General features: G+C 58.1%; 1 protein-coding gene across 5 annotated transcripts in view; it reads left to right on the forward strand.

Moving 5' to 3' along the window:
* The window catches only part of SYK (spleen associated tyrosine kinase), a 67,772-nt gene extending 58,477 nt beyond the window's left edge, over positions 1 to 9,295 (forward strand). For 4 of the 5 annotated variants that reach the window (XM_059412112.1, XM_059412110.1, XM_059412111.1 and 1 more), the window contains 3 exons: positions 3,490 to 3,630; positions 4,249 to 4,361; positions 7,126 to 9,295. In XM_059412112.1, coding sequence (XP_059268095.1) covers positions 3,490 to 3,630; positions 4,249 to 4,361; positions 7,126 to 7,198 — 327 coding nt within the window. In that variant the 3' untranslated portion in view covers positions 7,199 to 9,295. Of the gene's footprint in view, positions 1 to 3,489; positions 3,631 to 4,248; positions 4,362 to 7,125 lie in introns of those variants that run through there. The other variant, XM_059412113.1, reaches the window with a different exon arrangement.
* The last annotated feature ends 5,785 nt before the right edge of the window (positions 9,296 to 15,080 follow it).

Raw genomic sequence — 15,080 nt, forward strand, 5'->3', positions numbered from 1 at the left:
CCATAGCTACAATAACTTGTAGCGGATAATAGTGTAAAAAGATATGAATTGTGACATCAAAACCATAAAATATGTTGGGAAGAAATGAAAGGGTAGAATTTTTGTATACAAAGTGAAGTTATCACCTTAAAACAAACTTATATTTACTAGATGTTTTATGTAAGCCTCAGGGTAATCAGAAAGCAAAAGCCTACAGGAAATACACTCAGGATGGAAGAGATTCTAGGCAAACTGTTTTGGAAAACCATCAAATCACAAAGGAAGATAGCAAGAGAGGAATAAAAGAAGAAAGGAACTATAAAGCAGCCAGAATACAATAAGAGGGCATTTGTAAGTTTTTACCTATCAATAATTAATTGCAAATGGATTAAATTCTTCAACCAGAAATACAGGGTGGCAGAAAAATTTTTTTTTAAAAATGACCCAAACTACATGCTGCCTGCAAGAGACTCACTTTAGCTTTAAGAACACACATACTTTAAGACGAAGGGATAAAGATATTCCTTTGAAAATGGAAACCAAATAGTAGCAGATGTAGCTATATTTAGTCAGATGAAACAGACTTTAGGTCAAAATCTGCAATAAGAAACAAAGAACATCATTGTATTAATGATGGAGTCGATTCATTAAGAGGATTTAACAATTCTAAATATATATGTACCCAACATTGGGGAACTTTCTGAATATAACTGAGTAAACAGGTACCAACACATCTGAAGGGAGAACTAACCATTATACAGTGGTACTAAGGGTTTTCAGGACGGATAAGTCGACCAGACAGAAAATGGATAAAGAAACATTGGACTTGAACTAAACTTTAGGCCAAATGCACCTTAACGGAACTTGCAGGTGATTCTACCATTTACAGGAGAATTAACACCAGTCCTTCTCAGGCTCTTCCAAAAAATGGAAGAAGAGGAAATATGCTCCAACACATTTTATAAAGCCAGCATTACTCTGATCCCAAGGCCAGATAAAGATAGTATCACAAAATAAAACTATAGGCCCAAATCCCTGATGAACATACATGCAGAAATTCTCGATAAAATTCTAGCAAACGAGAGGTGCCTGGGTGGCTCAGTCATTAATCATCCGCCTTCAGCTCAGGTCATGATCCCAGGGTCCTGGGATTGAGCCCCACCTTGGGCTCCCTGCTCTGCGAGAGGCCTGCTTCTCCCTCTCCATCTGCCCCTGCTCATGCTCTCTCATGCTCTCTCTCTGTCAAATAAATTTAAAAATCTTAAAATAAAAGTACTAGCAAACTGAATCCAACAACGCATTACAAGGATCATACACCACGATCAAGTGGGATTTACCCCGGCATGCAACAATGGTTCAAGCTCCACAAAGCGGTTCACGCGGTGCGCTGCACTGATTGGATGAGCGGAAACAGTCACATGGTCATCTCAATGGATGCAGGAAAAGCATTTGACAAATTTCGGCATCCTTTCGTGATGAGTACTTTCAACAAAGTGGGTATAGAAGGAACAGGCCTCAACCCGCAGAGCCATGAGGACAAGCCCACTTCTCCCACCGGACTCAATGGAGAAAGATCAAAAGCTCTTGGTCTAAGATCAGGAACAAGGGAAGGATGTCCACTCATACCCTCCTACGGCATGGAGGTTCCTCAGAAAGTTAGAGATGGAGCTACTCTACGACCCAGCATGTTGCACTACTGAGTGTTTATCCAAAGGACACAAAAATAGTGATTCAAAGGGGCACCTGCACCCGCATATTTATAGCAGTGATGCCCACAGCATGGGGTTAAGGAGAGACTTAAAGTGTAAAGTGCAGAACATATGTCCTGAGCTCTTCTACCTCCCCAAAGGGAGGATATATTATCCATCTGTACTTGGATGTAGATTTTCTGCAAAGATTCTGGAAAAATGATCAAATGTGCCCATCTCTATGGAGGAAGATTTGAAGTTGGTGGAGAGAGACCTCACTTTTCGACATATTTAAGATACGTCAAAGGGTTATCTTTGTATCACCTCGAAATTCAAATTCTAATGGAAATAACACCTGTAACTATATTGTTCCGAGCTTTGGAAATCCGAATCTCGAAGTAATGCATCACATGACTGAGTCGGAAGTGTAATCAGAGCGTCTTAGAGACACCCACGGTGCCTGTGGTCTCACAGCGATGTCCCGGGCTGGCCCCCTGCTGACCCACTGTAGGGCAGCGCATCTCCCTCCCTCCCCACAAGGGTGCTTGTTAGGGTGACCACTCACCCAGGAGGCAGCAGGACTGACTTACGCATTGAACACCAAGCCCCAGAGGAAGGGGTTTCCATTGGGCACAATTTTGATCTCTTTACTACCCCCTTACTTTTTTAAATTAGAAAGTTGAAAACATTTTTGGAGCACTTGGCTGTCTCAGTCGGTGGAGAGCGTGACACTTGATCTCAGGGTTGTGAGTTTGAGCCTCATGTTGGGTGTAGAGATCACTTAAAAATAAAATCTTAAAAAAAAGAACTGTTTAAAACATTTTTTGACCAATACTAGCGGTCTGTGACAAAATGATTAACATTGGCTTAAAGCCATAGCTAGGCACCTAGTAAAAGTTAACTGTTCCCGGGAATAGCCCAGAACTTGGAGCACATCCAGGAAGCTAAAAACTCAGGCTTGACTCTTGCATTGTCACAAGAAGCTCCATGAAGCTGTGAGTAGAAAAAGACAAAAGGATACAAGAAATACAGCCTGAATCTTAAAACTGTGGTTAAATCTTGAATGTTTTAATTCTTTAAGATTTAAGACCTATTTTTTTAAGATTCAGACCAAATATGTACGTACGCACACACACACGCACACACACACACGCACACACACACGCACGCACACACACGCGCACGCACACACACGCGCACGCACACACACGCGCACGCACACACACGCGCACGCACACACACTCACACACACACGCGCACACACACACACACGCACACACGCACACGCACACGCACACACACACGCACGCACACGCGCGCGCGCACACACGCACACACACGCGCACGCACACACACGCGCACACACACACGCACGCACACACGCACACGCACGCACACGCACACACACGCGCACACACGTACGCACGCACACGCACACACGCGCGCGCGCGAGTCCTTTCATTCCTTTTTTTTTTTTTACTTTGGCGAACACACGTTACTTTTCTTTGTCGACAGAAATCCCCGTCTGGACCATTTTTGAGTGTGCACAAGCTCCCTCGGATTCTCCGAAACTCAGTCTTCCTTACACAGCCTCCCCCGTCCCCGGCAGCCACCTCTGTGACACGAACCCTCTCGGGGCCTCGGGCGACTGCGTTCACGCACTGTCGCTGCTGCAGGGACTCGGCTGGCTGAGTGCACGGAGCCTTCCTGTCCGACGCCCGACGACCCTCCGTGGCGCGGACGCTTGGGTGGTGCACACCGTCTCCCGCCAGGCACCCTCCGTCCTGTTTTACCGAGAGTCTCGGTCTGCTTTGCTTTCTAGGCCCAGACGCACGGGAAGTGGCCGGTGAAGTGGTACGCTCCCGAGTGCATCAACTACTACAAGTTCTCCAGCAAGAGCGACGTCTGGAGCTTCGGTGTGTTGATGTGGGAGGCGTTCTCCTACGGGCAGAAGCCCTACCGGGTGAGCCGCCGCCGTTTCGGTTCTAGCTGCGTGGCTCGCGGAACAGACAAGGCCCGGATGATGTCACAGGACGGTGAAAATCACGAACTCTAAAAGTCTGGGCTCCTGTCAATGACAGGGAGCCACGGGGACGACCTCAGTTCACTCTGACCGGACACGTGACATGGACGGAGCAGCGGACTTAGTCTCCTGGGCTTTACACATAATAAGTACGCATGAGAGACGCCCACGTCAACATCGTAATTGGAGTGGAAAGAGATATTTAATCCTGGCTATCTCCAGGGTTAAACTGACAGTTCAGTTAAATATTTTAGATTTTTTAAAGTCAAAATATGTATGCCAGGAAGGGCACATGGGCTAGAATACAGCTTATAAATTCTCACAAGTGGGTGTGTCCGTGAAACGAGCCCCCAGATGACGAAACAGGAGGCCCCCGCGCCCTCCGAAGGCACAAGCTGTCCCCCAGGGACAGCCCCGTCGGACTTGTAGACCACGGGTTATGAAATAGTGCAACCTGTACTTTTTACCTCTTTGGGCCGGGGTAGGACTTAACCTGTTGTTGCGCTGTGTTTTGCCAGATGCCGTCTTTAGTGAGTCTGGGCATGTTTTGCATTTTAGGGCATGAAAGGGAGTGAAGTCTCGGCTATGCTGGAGAAAGGAGAGAGGATGGGGTGCCCCGCGGGGTGCCCGAGGGAGATGTACGAGCTCATGAAGCTGTGCTGGACGTACGAGTGAGTACCCTGCATGCCCCAGTTTATGCAAAGGCCCTGAGGCACATGGGAAGGCCCTGGAGAGAAGCAGCCCCTCTGCCTTTCCATGAACCGGGGCTGTGCTCCCTTCTAACCGAAGAGCTGTGAGTGGCTGGCTTCCTGGGCCAGGCTCTCGTACTCTTCGGTATAAAGAAGCAGTTTAGACAATGAGCTCTAATCCAGGTGTCAGAATTTAAGTGTAGATGCTGTCATCTGGGGGGAAGGGTGGCCGGTGTAGAAGGTGTCGGTGGGAGTCCGGGCTGGCGCTGTGTCCCCTCTTTGGCAGTACTGGACAGCGGAAGTACTCAGCAGGGCCATGGATGTCATACTTGCCTGATTCCCAACCACCTTTCCTGGCAAGACCAGGGGCGTTGTCCAGGCCGCAGGAAGCACTTCCCCAGAAGGGACTCAGACCCGGGACTGTGGCTCTCAGCGTTGGCCGAGTGCCGTCAGGCATTGTGCCTGAGCATGCACGAGGTGCTGTAGGGGATGGTGTTCAGGGCAGCTCCCCAGACCAGAGACATGCATCACTGCGGACAGGCAGGGACGCGGCCTCTGACCTTGCCCGGATCGGAGGCCTGTGAGTGGGCTGTGGGGATACCCTGACCCAGGGGTGTGTCTGTGAGCCCTCGGAGCTCCGAGGTGCCGTGGACCTGTGATCTATGGGAGCCGCGTGCTTGCCCGACCGTGGCTGTAACACTCGCGGTCCGGTTTGTGGTCAGCGACATGGGCTGAGGCAGCAGAGCATCTGGAGGGTGAGGAATACTCCAGGTGCTTTCAGATGCCCCTCGGGATGCTGTAACTCCCGGAGGGCCATCGTCCCCCACGGCTGGGAGGGGAAGAATGCTGTCATGCTGACGCCATGGACACGGCCCAAGGAAAGGGCCTTTGGCGGGGGTCCAGTGGAGCCGCTGGGAACAGCGCAGGCTCGTCCCGGCCTCCAGCAGGCACCGCGCTCCCCGCTTGGCTCTGGAGACCCCCCAGGCGGTGAGGACTCACTGGGAGCTGAGCCCCCAGGTTGGTGCCTTCCCTCCGTGCACTTGGGTCCCAGGCTCTGGTCTGTGCAACCCCTTCCCAAGGACACTGGGTCAGGTGACCCCCAGCAGCAGGGCGAGGCGCAGTCCTGGGGAGGGCACTCACTAGAAGTAAGCAAGCTTCTAGAAGATGGTCCCTGAGGAAGATGGGGAGCGGGGGCTGGGGGCCTCAGTGTGTTTACAGTCAGTGCTTGCCTGTAATTAGGGATGCCGATGGGAAAAACACTTGCGAATTAGGAGAACTGGGGTCTCTGCACCCTGAAAAATGGGCTTCTGCCTGATGGAGAAGAGCCCAGGATACTGAGGATCCCTGCTGTCGGGAACGATCTAGAGGAGCTCAAGGTGCTTCTTAAGATCATTAAACAGGGGCGCCTGGGTGGCCTCTGCCTTCGGCTCAGGTCATGGTCCCAGGGTCCTGGGATCGAGTCCCGCATCGGGCTCTCTGCTCAGTGGGGAGCCTGCTTCCTCCTCTCTCTCTCTCTGCCTGCCTCTCTGCCTGCTTGTAATCTCTGTCTGTCAAATAAGTAAATAAAATCTTAAAAAAAAAAATCATTAAACCTGAGCAACGGGGTGACGTTGCCTGGACCATCTCCACGCCTACCCCCGGCTCCCTGCTTAGTACCAGGTCTGCTCCCTCTGGGCGCCCCGTCCTGGGCGCCCCAGGATTCACACGGCCCGCACTCACCACTAGAGGTGCTGTGTGCAAGCCTCCATCCCAACACCCGGGGCAGGGATCGGGGACCCACACGGAAGGCCCAGACCCTGCCCAGCAAGAGCCCATAGGCCCGGGGGAGGGGCAGACAGGCTATAACCAAGGTTAGGAACCCGTGTGCTCTCAGAAGGTGAGGAGTCCGATGGCATTTCAGTGCTGATGACACGGCCCAGGGGGTGTTGTACGAGGGACTGGGGTCTTCGAATACTTCCCGAGTGCCCGGCTGCCGGTGGACAGAGACTCGGGGGCTCCAAGCATTTGGGTGTCCAGAGCTGGAGGAGAAGGTTGGGTTTTGGAAAGACGAGGAGGTGTGCTCCATGTAGAAGGAGGGGGCTGTCCGTCTACGTCACAGACACTCAACCCACACTCCTGCACCCGGGCTTGGCCGCCAGCCTCCTTGACCGTGGCTTGGAGCCAGAGACGTGGCTCTTACCATGACCCCCGAGGTGGCCTGTGTCCCCAGCCATGAGCACAGACGGCCGCTGAATTCCAGGAGTCCATTACAGCTTTTCCTTGTCTTGAAGGCTGTAGGAGAAGCCGTTTACTCGGGTGCCGGCTGACAAAACCTGTGCGGGTTCTGTGGAAACTGTGCTCTCTTGTGGGGGTCAGTGATTCTGGGTCCCTGGGAGCCTGCCCCGCCAGACCCGCAGGGAACTTCTCGAAATTCCAGTCTGAACGTGGACACGTCACCCAGGTGACCTCAAGTTCACTTCCGGGGCGACTCTGCCTGCAGGCAGGGCAGCCCCAAATGGAAGCAAAATAAGTTCTGCTTCGGGGCAGGTTCCCACAGTTCTCAGAAAGCTTCCTTCCTGCTGATGCTGCCGTGTCGGGGGAAGAGAGGTCTAGGACACGCTTGGAGTTTAACGCACATCAACGGCAGGTGTTCACAAAGTCCCGGGCAGTCGGACGGCGGTGGGGGAGGGCCCCGGGGGGCGCGGCCACAGGCACCTGTCCCGGGACGGGCGCGCGGGACAAACAGTAACGGGTCTCCCCTTCGCAGGGTGGAGAAGAGGCCGAGTTTCGAAAACGTGGAGCTGCGGCTGCGCAATTATTACTACGACGTGGTGAACTAAGGCCCCGGGCCCTCCGCGGCCTCCGGGGGACTGGGGAGCCGGGCCACGAAGCCCCCCCAGCACCTGGATCGGGACAGCGTCCGCCTCTCTCCGCCGTCGGGGAGCCAGCCTCGCGCAGGCCGTGCTGCGACTGTCCCCCGCGTGGCTGTCCCCCGGAGCCCGCCTGAGAACACGCCCTCCGCAGAGCGCACCCTCCCCCAGAGCCCGGGAGAAGGACCGCAGGCTCGGGGGCCGCGGGTTCCTTCGTGTTTCCCGTCTGCGCAGTGTGTGGGGCAGGTCCCGCCAGCACCCGGGTCGGCCTCCGACCGTCCAGCAGCCCGGAGGCGGCCCCGCACGGCCCGGGGCTCCGCTGCCTCCGGAACCTGGCTCCCACAGGTCCCCAGACTGGGCCCTGCCCGGAAAAGCTTTCCCGGCGATGAGTGTGCTTCGAGGCTTTACAAAAGGAAGAAGAAAAAAAATCAAGCTGGACCAGTCTAGCTCCTAAGCTTGTAGCCAGTTAAGGGGGAAAAAAAGTCTGTATGTTCTATTTGCTCTGTGCGTTCGGAGACACGAGACCCAGATCCTCGGGAAAGGCAGGGCTGCGGCATGAGCTGACCCGGCTGCCCCTCGCCCCCCGTGAGCCTCTCCCCTGCACACCATCCCGAGAGGCTGCTTACATGGAGATGGCGGGTGCCTGTCCCCTTGGGCCTGAGCGAGGACAGACGGCGGTGTGCAGGGGCTGTCCTCTCCGCAGGGAGGTCCGAGCCCCCCTCCCCTAGAGAGATGGAGCCCCCAGAAGCCCTGACTTTCTCTGTGTTCATGGCGTGGAGGGGGTGGGGACAATGCGGGGGCCAAGGTCATCTACGCATGAGTTTCCCAAGATTGTATTAATTCAGAATAAAGCCAGACCCTGAGCCTCGCCACAAGCACGCCTGAGTGTGACCTTGGCTCAGAGACATGGCGCCGGGGATTCTCTGCTCGCTCTCTGGTCGTGCTGGAGTCACGTGCGAGCTCACGCAGATCATCAGCCCATCTGTGCCGTTCGGAAGTCAGAGGGAATTAGCTGTGCTTCCTAGGTCAGCTGAGACCCATAAGACATAAGACCCCGAGACATTTTAGAGTGTCCGTCTGGCGTCTGGCCAGGAGGGTTGTCCCTTCCGGTAACCAGGGAGGAGGCCCGGGGGACGCAGCCGTCAGCACGCTTGCTCAGCCCGAAGCAGACAGGAGCCCCTCTTCGACCTGGTAGGGAGATGCGTTTAGAACCCACCTGTGCTGTGTTTGTTTTGTTTTGTTTTGTTTTGTTTTTGGAATTGTGCCGCTGGTGGATTAATCATGTTGTTGAAGAGCAGGTCCTGGCGTGCTGAGCAGATACTCAGAACAGGGGCAGCACGCATCGGAGCCCCTGACGTCAACACGCTGTGGGACACGACCGAGCGGTGGGGCCCCTCGTGGATTTGGAAGGGCTGGACGGAGCGTGGGGCCCTCTGAGCAGGAGGCCGCGCGTGGAAGGCTCCGTGAGGCGGCCGCGCGCCGTCTGGGAGGGGAGGGTCCTCACCAGGCCCTGCGGGGCTGGACCTCACGGGCGGCCGCCCTCCGCCCGGTTCTCCCTCCCCAGGCCTGAGCCCCTCCTCGTGCTGCCCTTCTGGTCCTCGTTCAGCGGGAACAAGGCAGCTTCATGGACAGACACACGGCTCAGGGCAGAGCCAGTCACGTCTGGTGCCACGTGCACACCCCGTGTCCCCACCACGGGACTGGGGGTTTCCGTAACAACCATAACCCAGTCTGTGGTGACGGGACCGCTTGTGGCTCTCATGTGAGTGTGTCCCCACGCGGGCCGTCGCCGGCCTTGGTTTTCCTACTGGACGGCAGCGTCACGGTTGCCCCAGCCCCACGACGGCCGCCCCGGCCTGGACGTCCACACGCACAGGTGATGTGGGTCCTCCTGCTGGGCACTCCCCACCCCAGAGCACACGCCACCACTTCAGAAGAATGACCTTTTGTCACTGGCCTTTTCTTTTTTCTTTAACTGACTTTTTAATAAAAACTTCAAACTAGCTTTGTGATGATTTTCACGGAATACTGGAGGTTGTAACGTCAAATAAACAGTGTGAAGCAGCATCGTGAAATGTGAAATGTGGTGTTTAAAAAAAAAAAAAAATGCTAAGTGCCCCGTTGAGTCCTAAGAGCGGCTGCACAGAGATACCTGGTAGTGGGTCTGGGGCTTCTCCTGGGCAAAGGCCTGCTGAGGAATTCCGGGGGCAGGGGGTCTGCCCAGGGAGGGCCCGATAGCCCACCTCACACCCTCCGAAGGGGGTGACGATGCTGGGAACCCCCACAGCACGGAGTGCCAAGTGGAAATGGAGCGCACTGGTCCGCTGCTCCCTGGCACCAGCTGTGGCGGGTCCCCCGCGCGGGGGGGGGAGGCTCGCCCACCAACCGGTGTGGACGCCTGTGCGTGCGGACTCCCAGGCTGGGGGCCCAACTCTGAGCATGTCAGGGGAGCCTCACCTCGTGAAAGCTCGTCCCTGGAGCCGCCTCGTCCACTGGTGACATCCACCTGGTCGCCCGGCGCGCCCTGAGCCCATGGCACACGTCTGCTTGCCGGCCGGCCGTCTGTCTGGCCGGGGGCTGCCGGTCATGGCCGGTCACAGCCCCCTCATAGGGCGTCAACGGACCACGGGTCGCGCTTGGCGCACACACCGCTCGGCCAGGGACGGCTGCGGGAGCGACCTCGTCAGCGAGCTCTTACTCGACCAAAGCCGTGAGTCACAAGCCAAGGCCTCGCCGTCCCTGAGGTCTCGGAATGACTCAGTTTTCCATGCACGTCACGACGCTGTGGAACAGTGGGGGAGAGAGCCCTGTTGCTCATAAACAGCTCTTCCTCGTTCGTGGAAATTAAGCGCCCACGTCTGGGGCTGGGCATGGTCCGTGGCTGGTAGCAGGTGCTTCCCTGAGCCGCTGACGATGCCGGAGCGCGGGGGACATCGGGGCTGGGACCACTCCCCGCTCAGGCCCGGCTGCCGGAAGCCTTCCCTCAGGACGGGGGGGGCACCGCAGAGGCCGTGGCCGCGCACACGGGGACGGGAGGGGAACTGTTCTTGCTACATGGACCCTCGCCGCGTGTCTGTGCCGGTCAGAGTGGTTTTCACAGAGGAGGTGAGTCACCGGCCCCCAGGCTGTGAGTCTCCTGGCCTTCGTGCTCCCGGGGCTGCACAGACAGTGGCCCACATGCTCACCGCACGTGTTCCCCGAACTGCCGCGTGCGCAGGTTCACACAGCTGCGCACTGTCCCCCGGCCACTGTCGCGGCTGCGGGACGTGCACCACCGACCACCCCCACCCCACAGGAGGAGGAAACAAGACGCTTGCTGGTCATCTCTGTGCATGTGCAACAGTGCACACGGCGCGAGGGTGCAGACAGAAAGGACTGAGCCCACACACGTGCACACGCACACGCACACGCGTGGACATGCACACACATGTGGACACACGCACACACAGGCTCTCAGCCCACCGCCATCCGGGATGACTCAGCTGCCAGGCCGGCCTCCGGGACGGGCAGGACTACGCCGGGGAGACTCCTCCGGAGAGAAGCGCGGCGCAGCTCCAGGCTGGCAGGGAGCACGTACCGTTTTAGTCGACTTACTCCTGCCCTCAAAGCATGTCGTCATTTGTCACTCCGGGACACTCTTCTGCTGAAAGTGAGTAGGATTCACGGCTCTCACCCCGGGGGCCTCTGAGCGCCAGCCGGTCCCTACAGCTGCACACACTGTCGGCAAACCCGGGGCCCCAAGCTGGCCCAGGGGCCCCCTGTCCTGTAGAGAGAGTGTGTGTGTGTGTGACCCTGTTAAACAGTGTCTGCCTCTTTGTTCCTGAGCCTCCTGTCGTCCTAATACTCCTTTCAACATGAAAACCACATTCTGTCATTCACCTCCTTGGTCACCATCTTCCCAGATCCCCCCGCGGTGTGCACCCTGGGCTCCCATCCCCGGCCCTCCAGAGTTAACCCTGCTCCCCACGTCCTCCGCGCGGGGCTGGGCCTGGGGCACGCCTTCCTCCTTCACCTCCCCATGACGGGTTTGTCTGTCCTGGGCCCCTCCGGGACTGCCCGCCCGCCCTGGCTCCCAGGGAGGGTGCCGGAAGCAGAGGCCCAAGATCTGGGCCGTTCTCTGCACACCTGTAGAGTGGAATTGTGGCATTGGATTTTTGCTACCCAGACCAGTCCTCCTGCCCTTGAGAAACGAGCCTAACTGGCAGAGCAAGATTGACAACGAACACTTCATCCCCGAGGCGACTCCCTGCACTGCTGAGGGAGGCCTCCCCGGCCTGGGCCCCTGGGCCCTAGGCCACCGGCGGTTCTTGGAGGCCCGCAGGAGAGAACGTCCGCAACACGAGACTAGCACGAGGCTCCGTGGGGTCCTCCTCCCTCTCCCCGCTCTCGGCTCTCGGGAAAGCTCCCAGCTGAGCCTCAGGGCCCGGAAATGCGGACGCCTACGTGATACCCTCCGGCAGCTTCGGCCCTGCCCTGACCGGCAGATGGGCGTGCAGAGGGCTGCATGCGGCCACCAGCGCACACGGTGGGACGCCACGGCGTTGCCCACACGCGCAAACAGCGAGCCGGCCTCGCACGCCAGACCCTGGGACTCGGCATCGAGGGCTCTGCTGCCGATCGTTCACTTGCTCGTTTCAAGGCTGGCAACGTGTTTTCAGGTATAAAACGCTGTTTTAAGTCCATTTTAAGTCTAAAAATGAGCAACTTCTGAGACAGCTGTCATTATCAATGCCTCATTTTACAAACGGAAGGCCAGGATTCGGAAAAGAGCAGCAGAAACGGGACAGTCCCCGGCTTCTTCCCTCATGCCCTGGCTCTTGGGCCTGACCTCCTAGAGAATCTTCAATGGCGCTTTCAGAATGCAGGTGCCCAGGCTTGATTCCCAGAGCACGGCCTCCTGGCCTGGAGGGCCCCGGGCATTCACGGTCTGTACAGGTGTGCCCGGAGGTAGGTTTGCTCCTTGGGGCTCTGACCCTGGGCACACGGAGCCGCTCAGAATCTGGGACAAGTAGGCGAGGGTCGCGGCCAGACCTGAGTTCCGGCAGGTTGGGCTTCCCTGTTGGAGGCCGAGTGGCGTCAACCCCAATATCTTCATGATGGGTCACTGAGTGGGGGCCCAGCTGTCCCACAGTGGCTCAGGGATGAGTTAGGGTCCTGAGTGCTCTCCCATGATAGAAATCTGACTCACCTGGTTTTGCTGCTAAACCTCATCGCTCCCTCTGATTCAGTTTCCACCATTTCATGGAAGAACAAGAAACCTGCAGTACGGAAAGCTCAGTGTCACGACCGGCCTGTTCGTGCTGGCTCGGCAGGTCAGGGATCAGAGTGGAAACAGCTCGCGTCCTCCGATCACATTGTGTCTGCGGCGTCTGACAAAGAGGGGTCAGTTCCCGGGGGCGCTGAGGAGGCGTCGGGAGCCGTGCTCAGCCCAGGACGACAGAGAGGACACAGGCCTTGCTCGGGAGAAGAATCTGGGAGACCCCAGCCCACGGTCCCGAGCTGGGGAGGGCTCCGGGTTTGGCCCACGGGAAAGGGAATGCTGGTCGACTCCACCCTAGGTGACATCCGTGGAAAAAGTAAAGAGAGCAGGTTCACCTACGATTGTGTAACTTCTGTCGGGCCAAGTGCAGGGGCAGGCGAGTCCCGCGTCCAGAGGAGAACGCTGCTTCCCCCAGCAGCCGGCTCCGGCTGTCCTAGTCACGCTTCCAGCCCCGGAACCGGGCTACTGGGTTCCTCCTGCCACCTACAAGGGGACACGCCACCTTCTGTGTGTCTATCAACTCCCACCACCTTCCCCTCTCAAGCCAGGTGCTCAGGAAAGCAGGCAGCGGCCGGGCTCCGGAGACACAGGACCCAGGACCCAGGCGGTCTGCTCCCCGCACGTCTTTCCTTTCCCGAATCGTAGGAGGGCTGCGGCCCAGGGAACGCGGAGGGGGAGGAGGCAGCTGTCTTGAGACATCACAGATACAATTTCTTCCTCTGGGAAACTGGATGTAAACGGCGCGACTTGCACTGTCAGGATCTCTCCCAGGACCCTGGACGGGCCCATCCGGTCCCTGGGCACTGAGGACGATCGTGTTAGCTCTCGGCGAGTCGTCTGCCAACGGCCAGCAGGATAGCAAGAGCCTGAGTATTAAGACGGAGACATGGACAGACAGACCAAGGAGCAGGAGGGGGAGGACAGGGGAAGAGGGGACAGGCTGGAACCGGCTGCAGTGGTGTGGGCCAGGCAGACGGCAGAGGACAGAAGTCACCTGCTAGGGCCCCACTCTAGTGTGAGTTCTGCCTGTGCCCTGTCCACTCTGTCCGCTCGCCGGGGCTGACCCTGCTCGGCGCGTCGTCGTCAGGGTCTGACGAGGCCCCTCCAGCCGCCGTCCCCGCCCTCCTCCTGTCCAGGTCCCCCGCCTGTGCACGGCACCAAGGATAGGTGCGCACAGAGGATGGAACCATGCCCGCTCCCCGTCATCCAGAGATGCCCCTGGCCCACTGCTGAGTGTCCCCGAGTCCACACGGAGACCACAGCCACCGGGCATGACTCCCAGGGCTGCCCACACCATTCCTCAGAGTGTGGCTGCCGTCCAAGCCTTCGTCTAGTGAGGGGCCCCCTCTCAGACCAGACCCAGGCAGAGACTCTGGGAGGCTGCGGCGGAGACAGCGTGTGTCATCAGACTGGTCAAATAGCTCACGTTCGCTGAAGCGCCCGGCCCCGTGAGCACGTCCCCGACGTGCTTCCCGCATCCCGAGAAGCAGCAGACGAGGGTCTCAAACCCAAGCATCTTCTGGCTGTAGGACAACCTGCTGCTTGTCCTAAGTAGGGCCCCAGGAGGAGCTCTGGGGACTGAGCCCAAAAGCCTAAAGCCTGGGTCTCAGAGTCCCAGGGCCCCGGGCTCGTCCCGAAGCAGCTAGGTCAGCTCGGGGCAGCCCCTCCCAGGCTGTGCCCAGAAGCCAGAGTTCCCTGCGGTCATCACGGTCTCTGTGCGGCCGTGACCAGCCAGGTCTGTGGGGGAACCGTCCCGGTCCAGTCAGCACGCTCCGGCTTTGCCCTCTGACCCTGCACGGGTTCGTCCTAATCCCACCCGGCAGACCGGGTCGCAGCCCTGCCGGCAGCCGGCCCAGCCGCGTGATAGGCTCAAGGACGGTGAGGTCAAAGGTCACCCCACACGCCAGGGTGGTCCTTCTTCGCAGGGTCAGGGTGACCCTGGGAAGGCTGTCCGGCAGGTTTATCCGCGGGGGTTTTCAACCCTGGCTCAGCCCTGTGTGTCTGCGCGTGTCTGCGCGTGAGGGACCGAGACAGACAAAGAACTCGGGAAGAAAGAAGAAACACCCAGCAGGAAGCTTCCAGAGCCCAGAGAAGTCGAATCTGAAGGCGCGTCCCACGCTGTTCTCGGCCCTTCGGTGGGCGAATCCCAGCCCCGACCCAGGGCCCGACGTGGCAGCAGGACCCCCACCCCCACCCCCAGAGTCCCCCGTCCCCAGGCATGGACGGCGGCTCTGGGCAGTGGCCGCTCCGAGATGGCCCTGTCCGGCCCATGCCGTGTGTCCCTCGGGAGCCACCAAGTGACCGCGTGCTTACACCAAGTCCTGGGCCCCCAAGCCCCGCACTGTAAGGACCTCACGCACCAGGGCGGCCAGGACAGAAGCTCAGCCCCAGATGAGCTTATTCCTGAAACCCTGGCGGGGGGGAGGGGGGGGGCTGCCTTCCAGAACGGAATCCAGAGTCTGCTTCCCTCTGTGCCCGCGCGGGGCCTTGCCTGAGCGTGGCCGCAGCCCTCTGCAGGGAGAAGGCTTGCCCCCCGCCCGGCCCCCATGGGACTGGCCTCCCAGGCGGCTGGGTTTCCCCGCGTTCAGCCTC

The sequence above is a fragment of the Mustela nigripes genome, chromosome 9 (genome assembly GCF_022355385.1).
Source record: "Mustela nigripes isolate SB6536 chromosome 9, MUSNIG.SB6536, whole genome shotgun sequence".
Lineage (NCBI taxonomy): Eukaryota > Metazoa > Chordata > Mammalia > Carnivora > Mustelidae > Mustela > Mustela nigripes.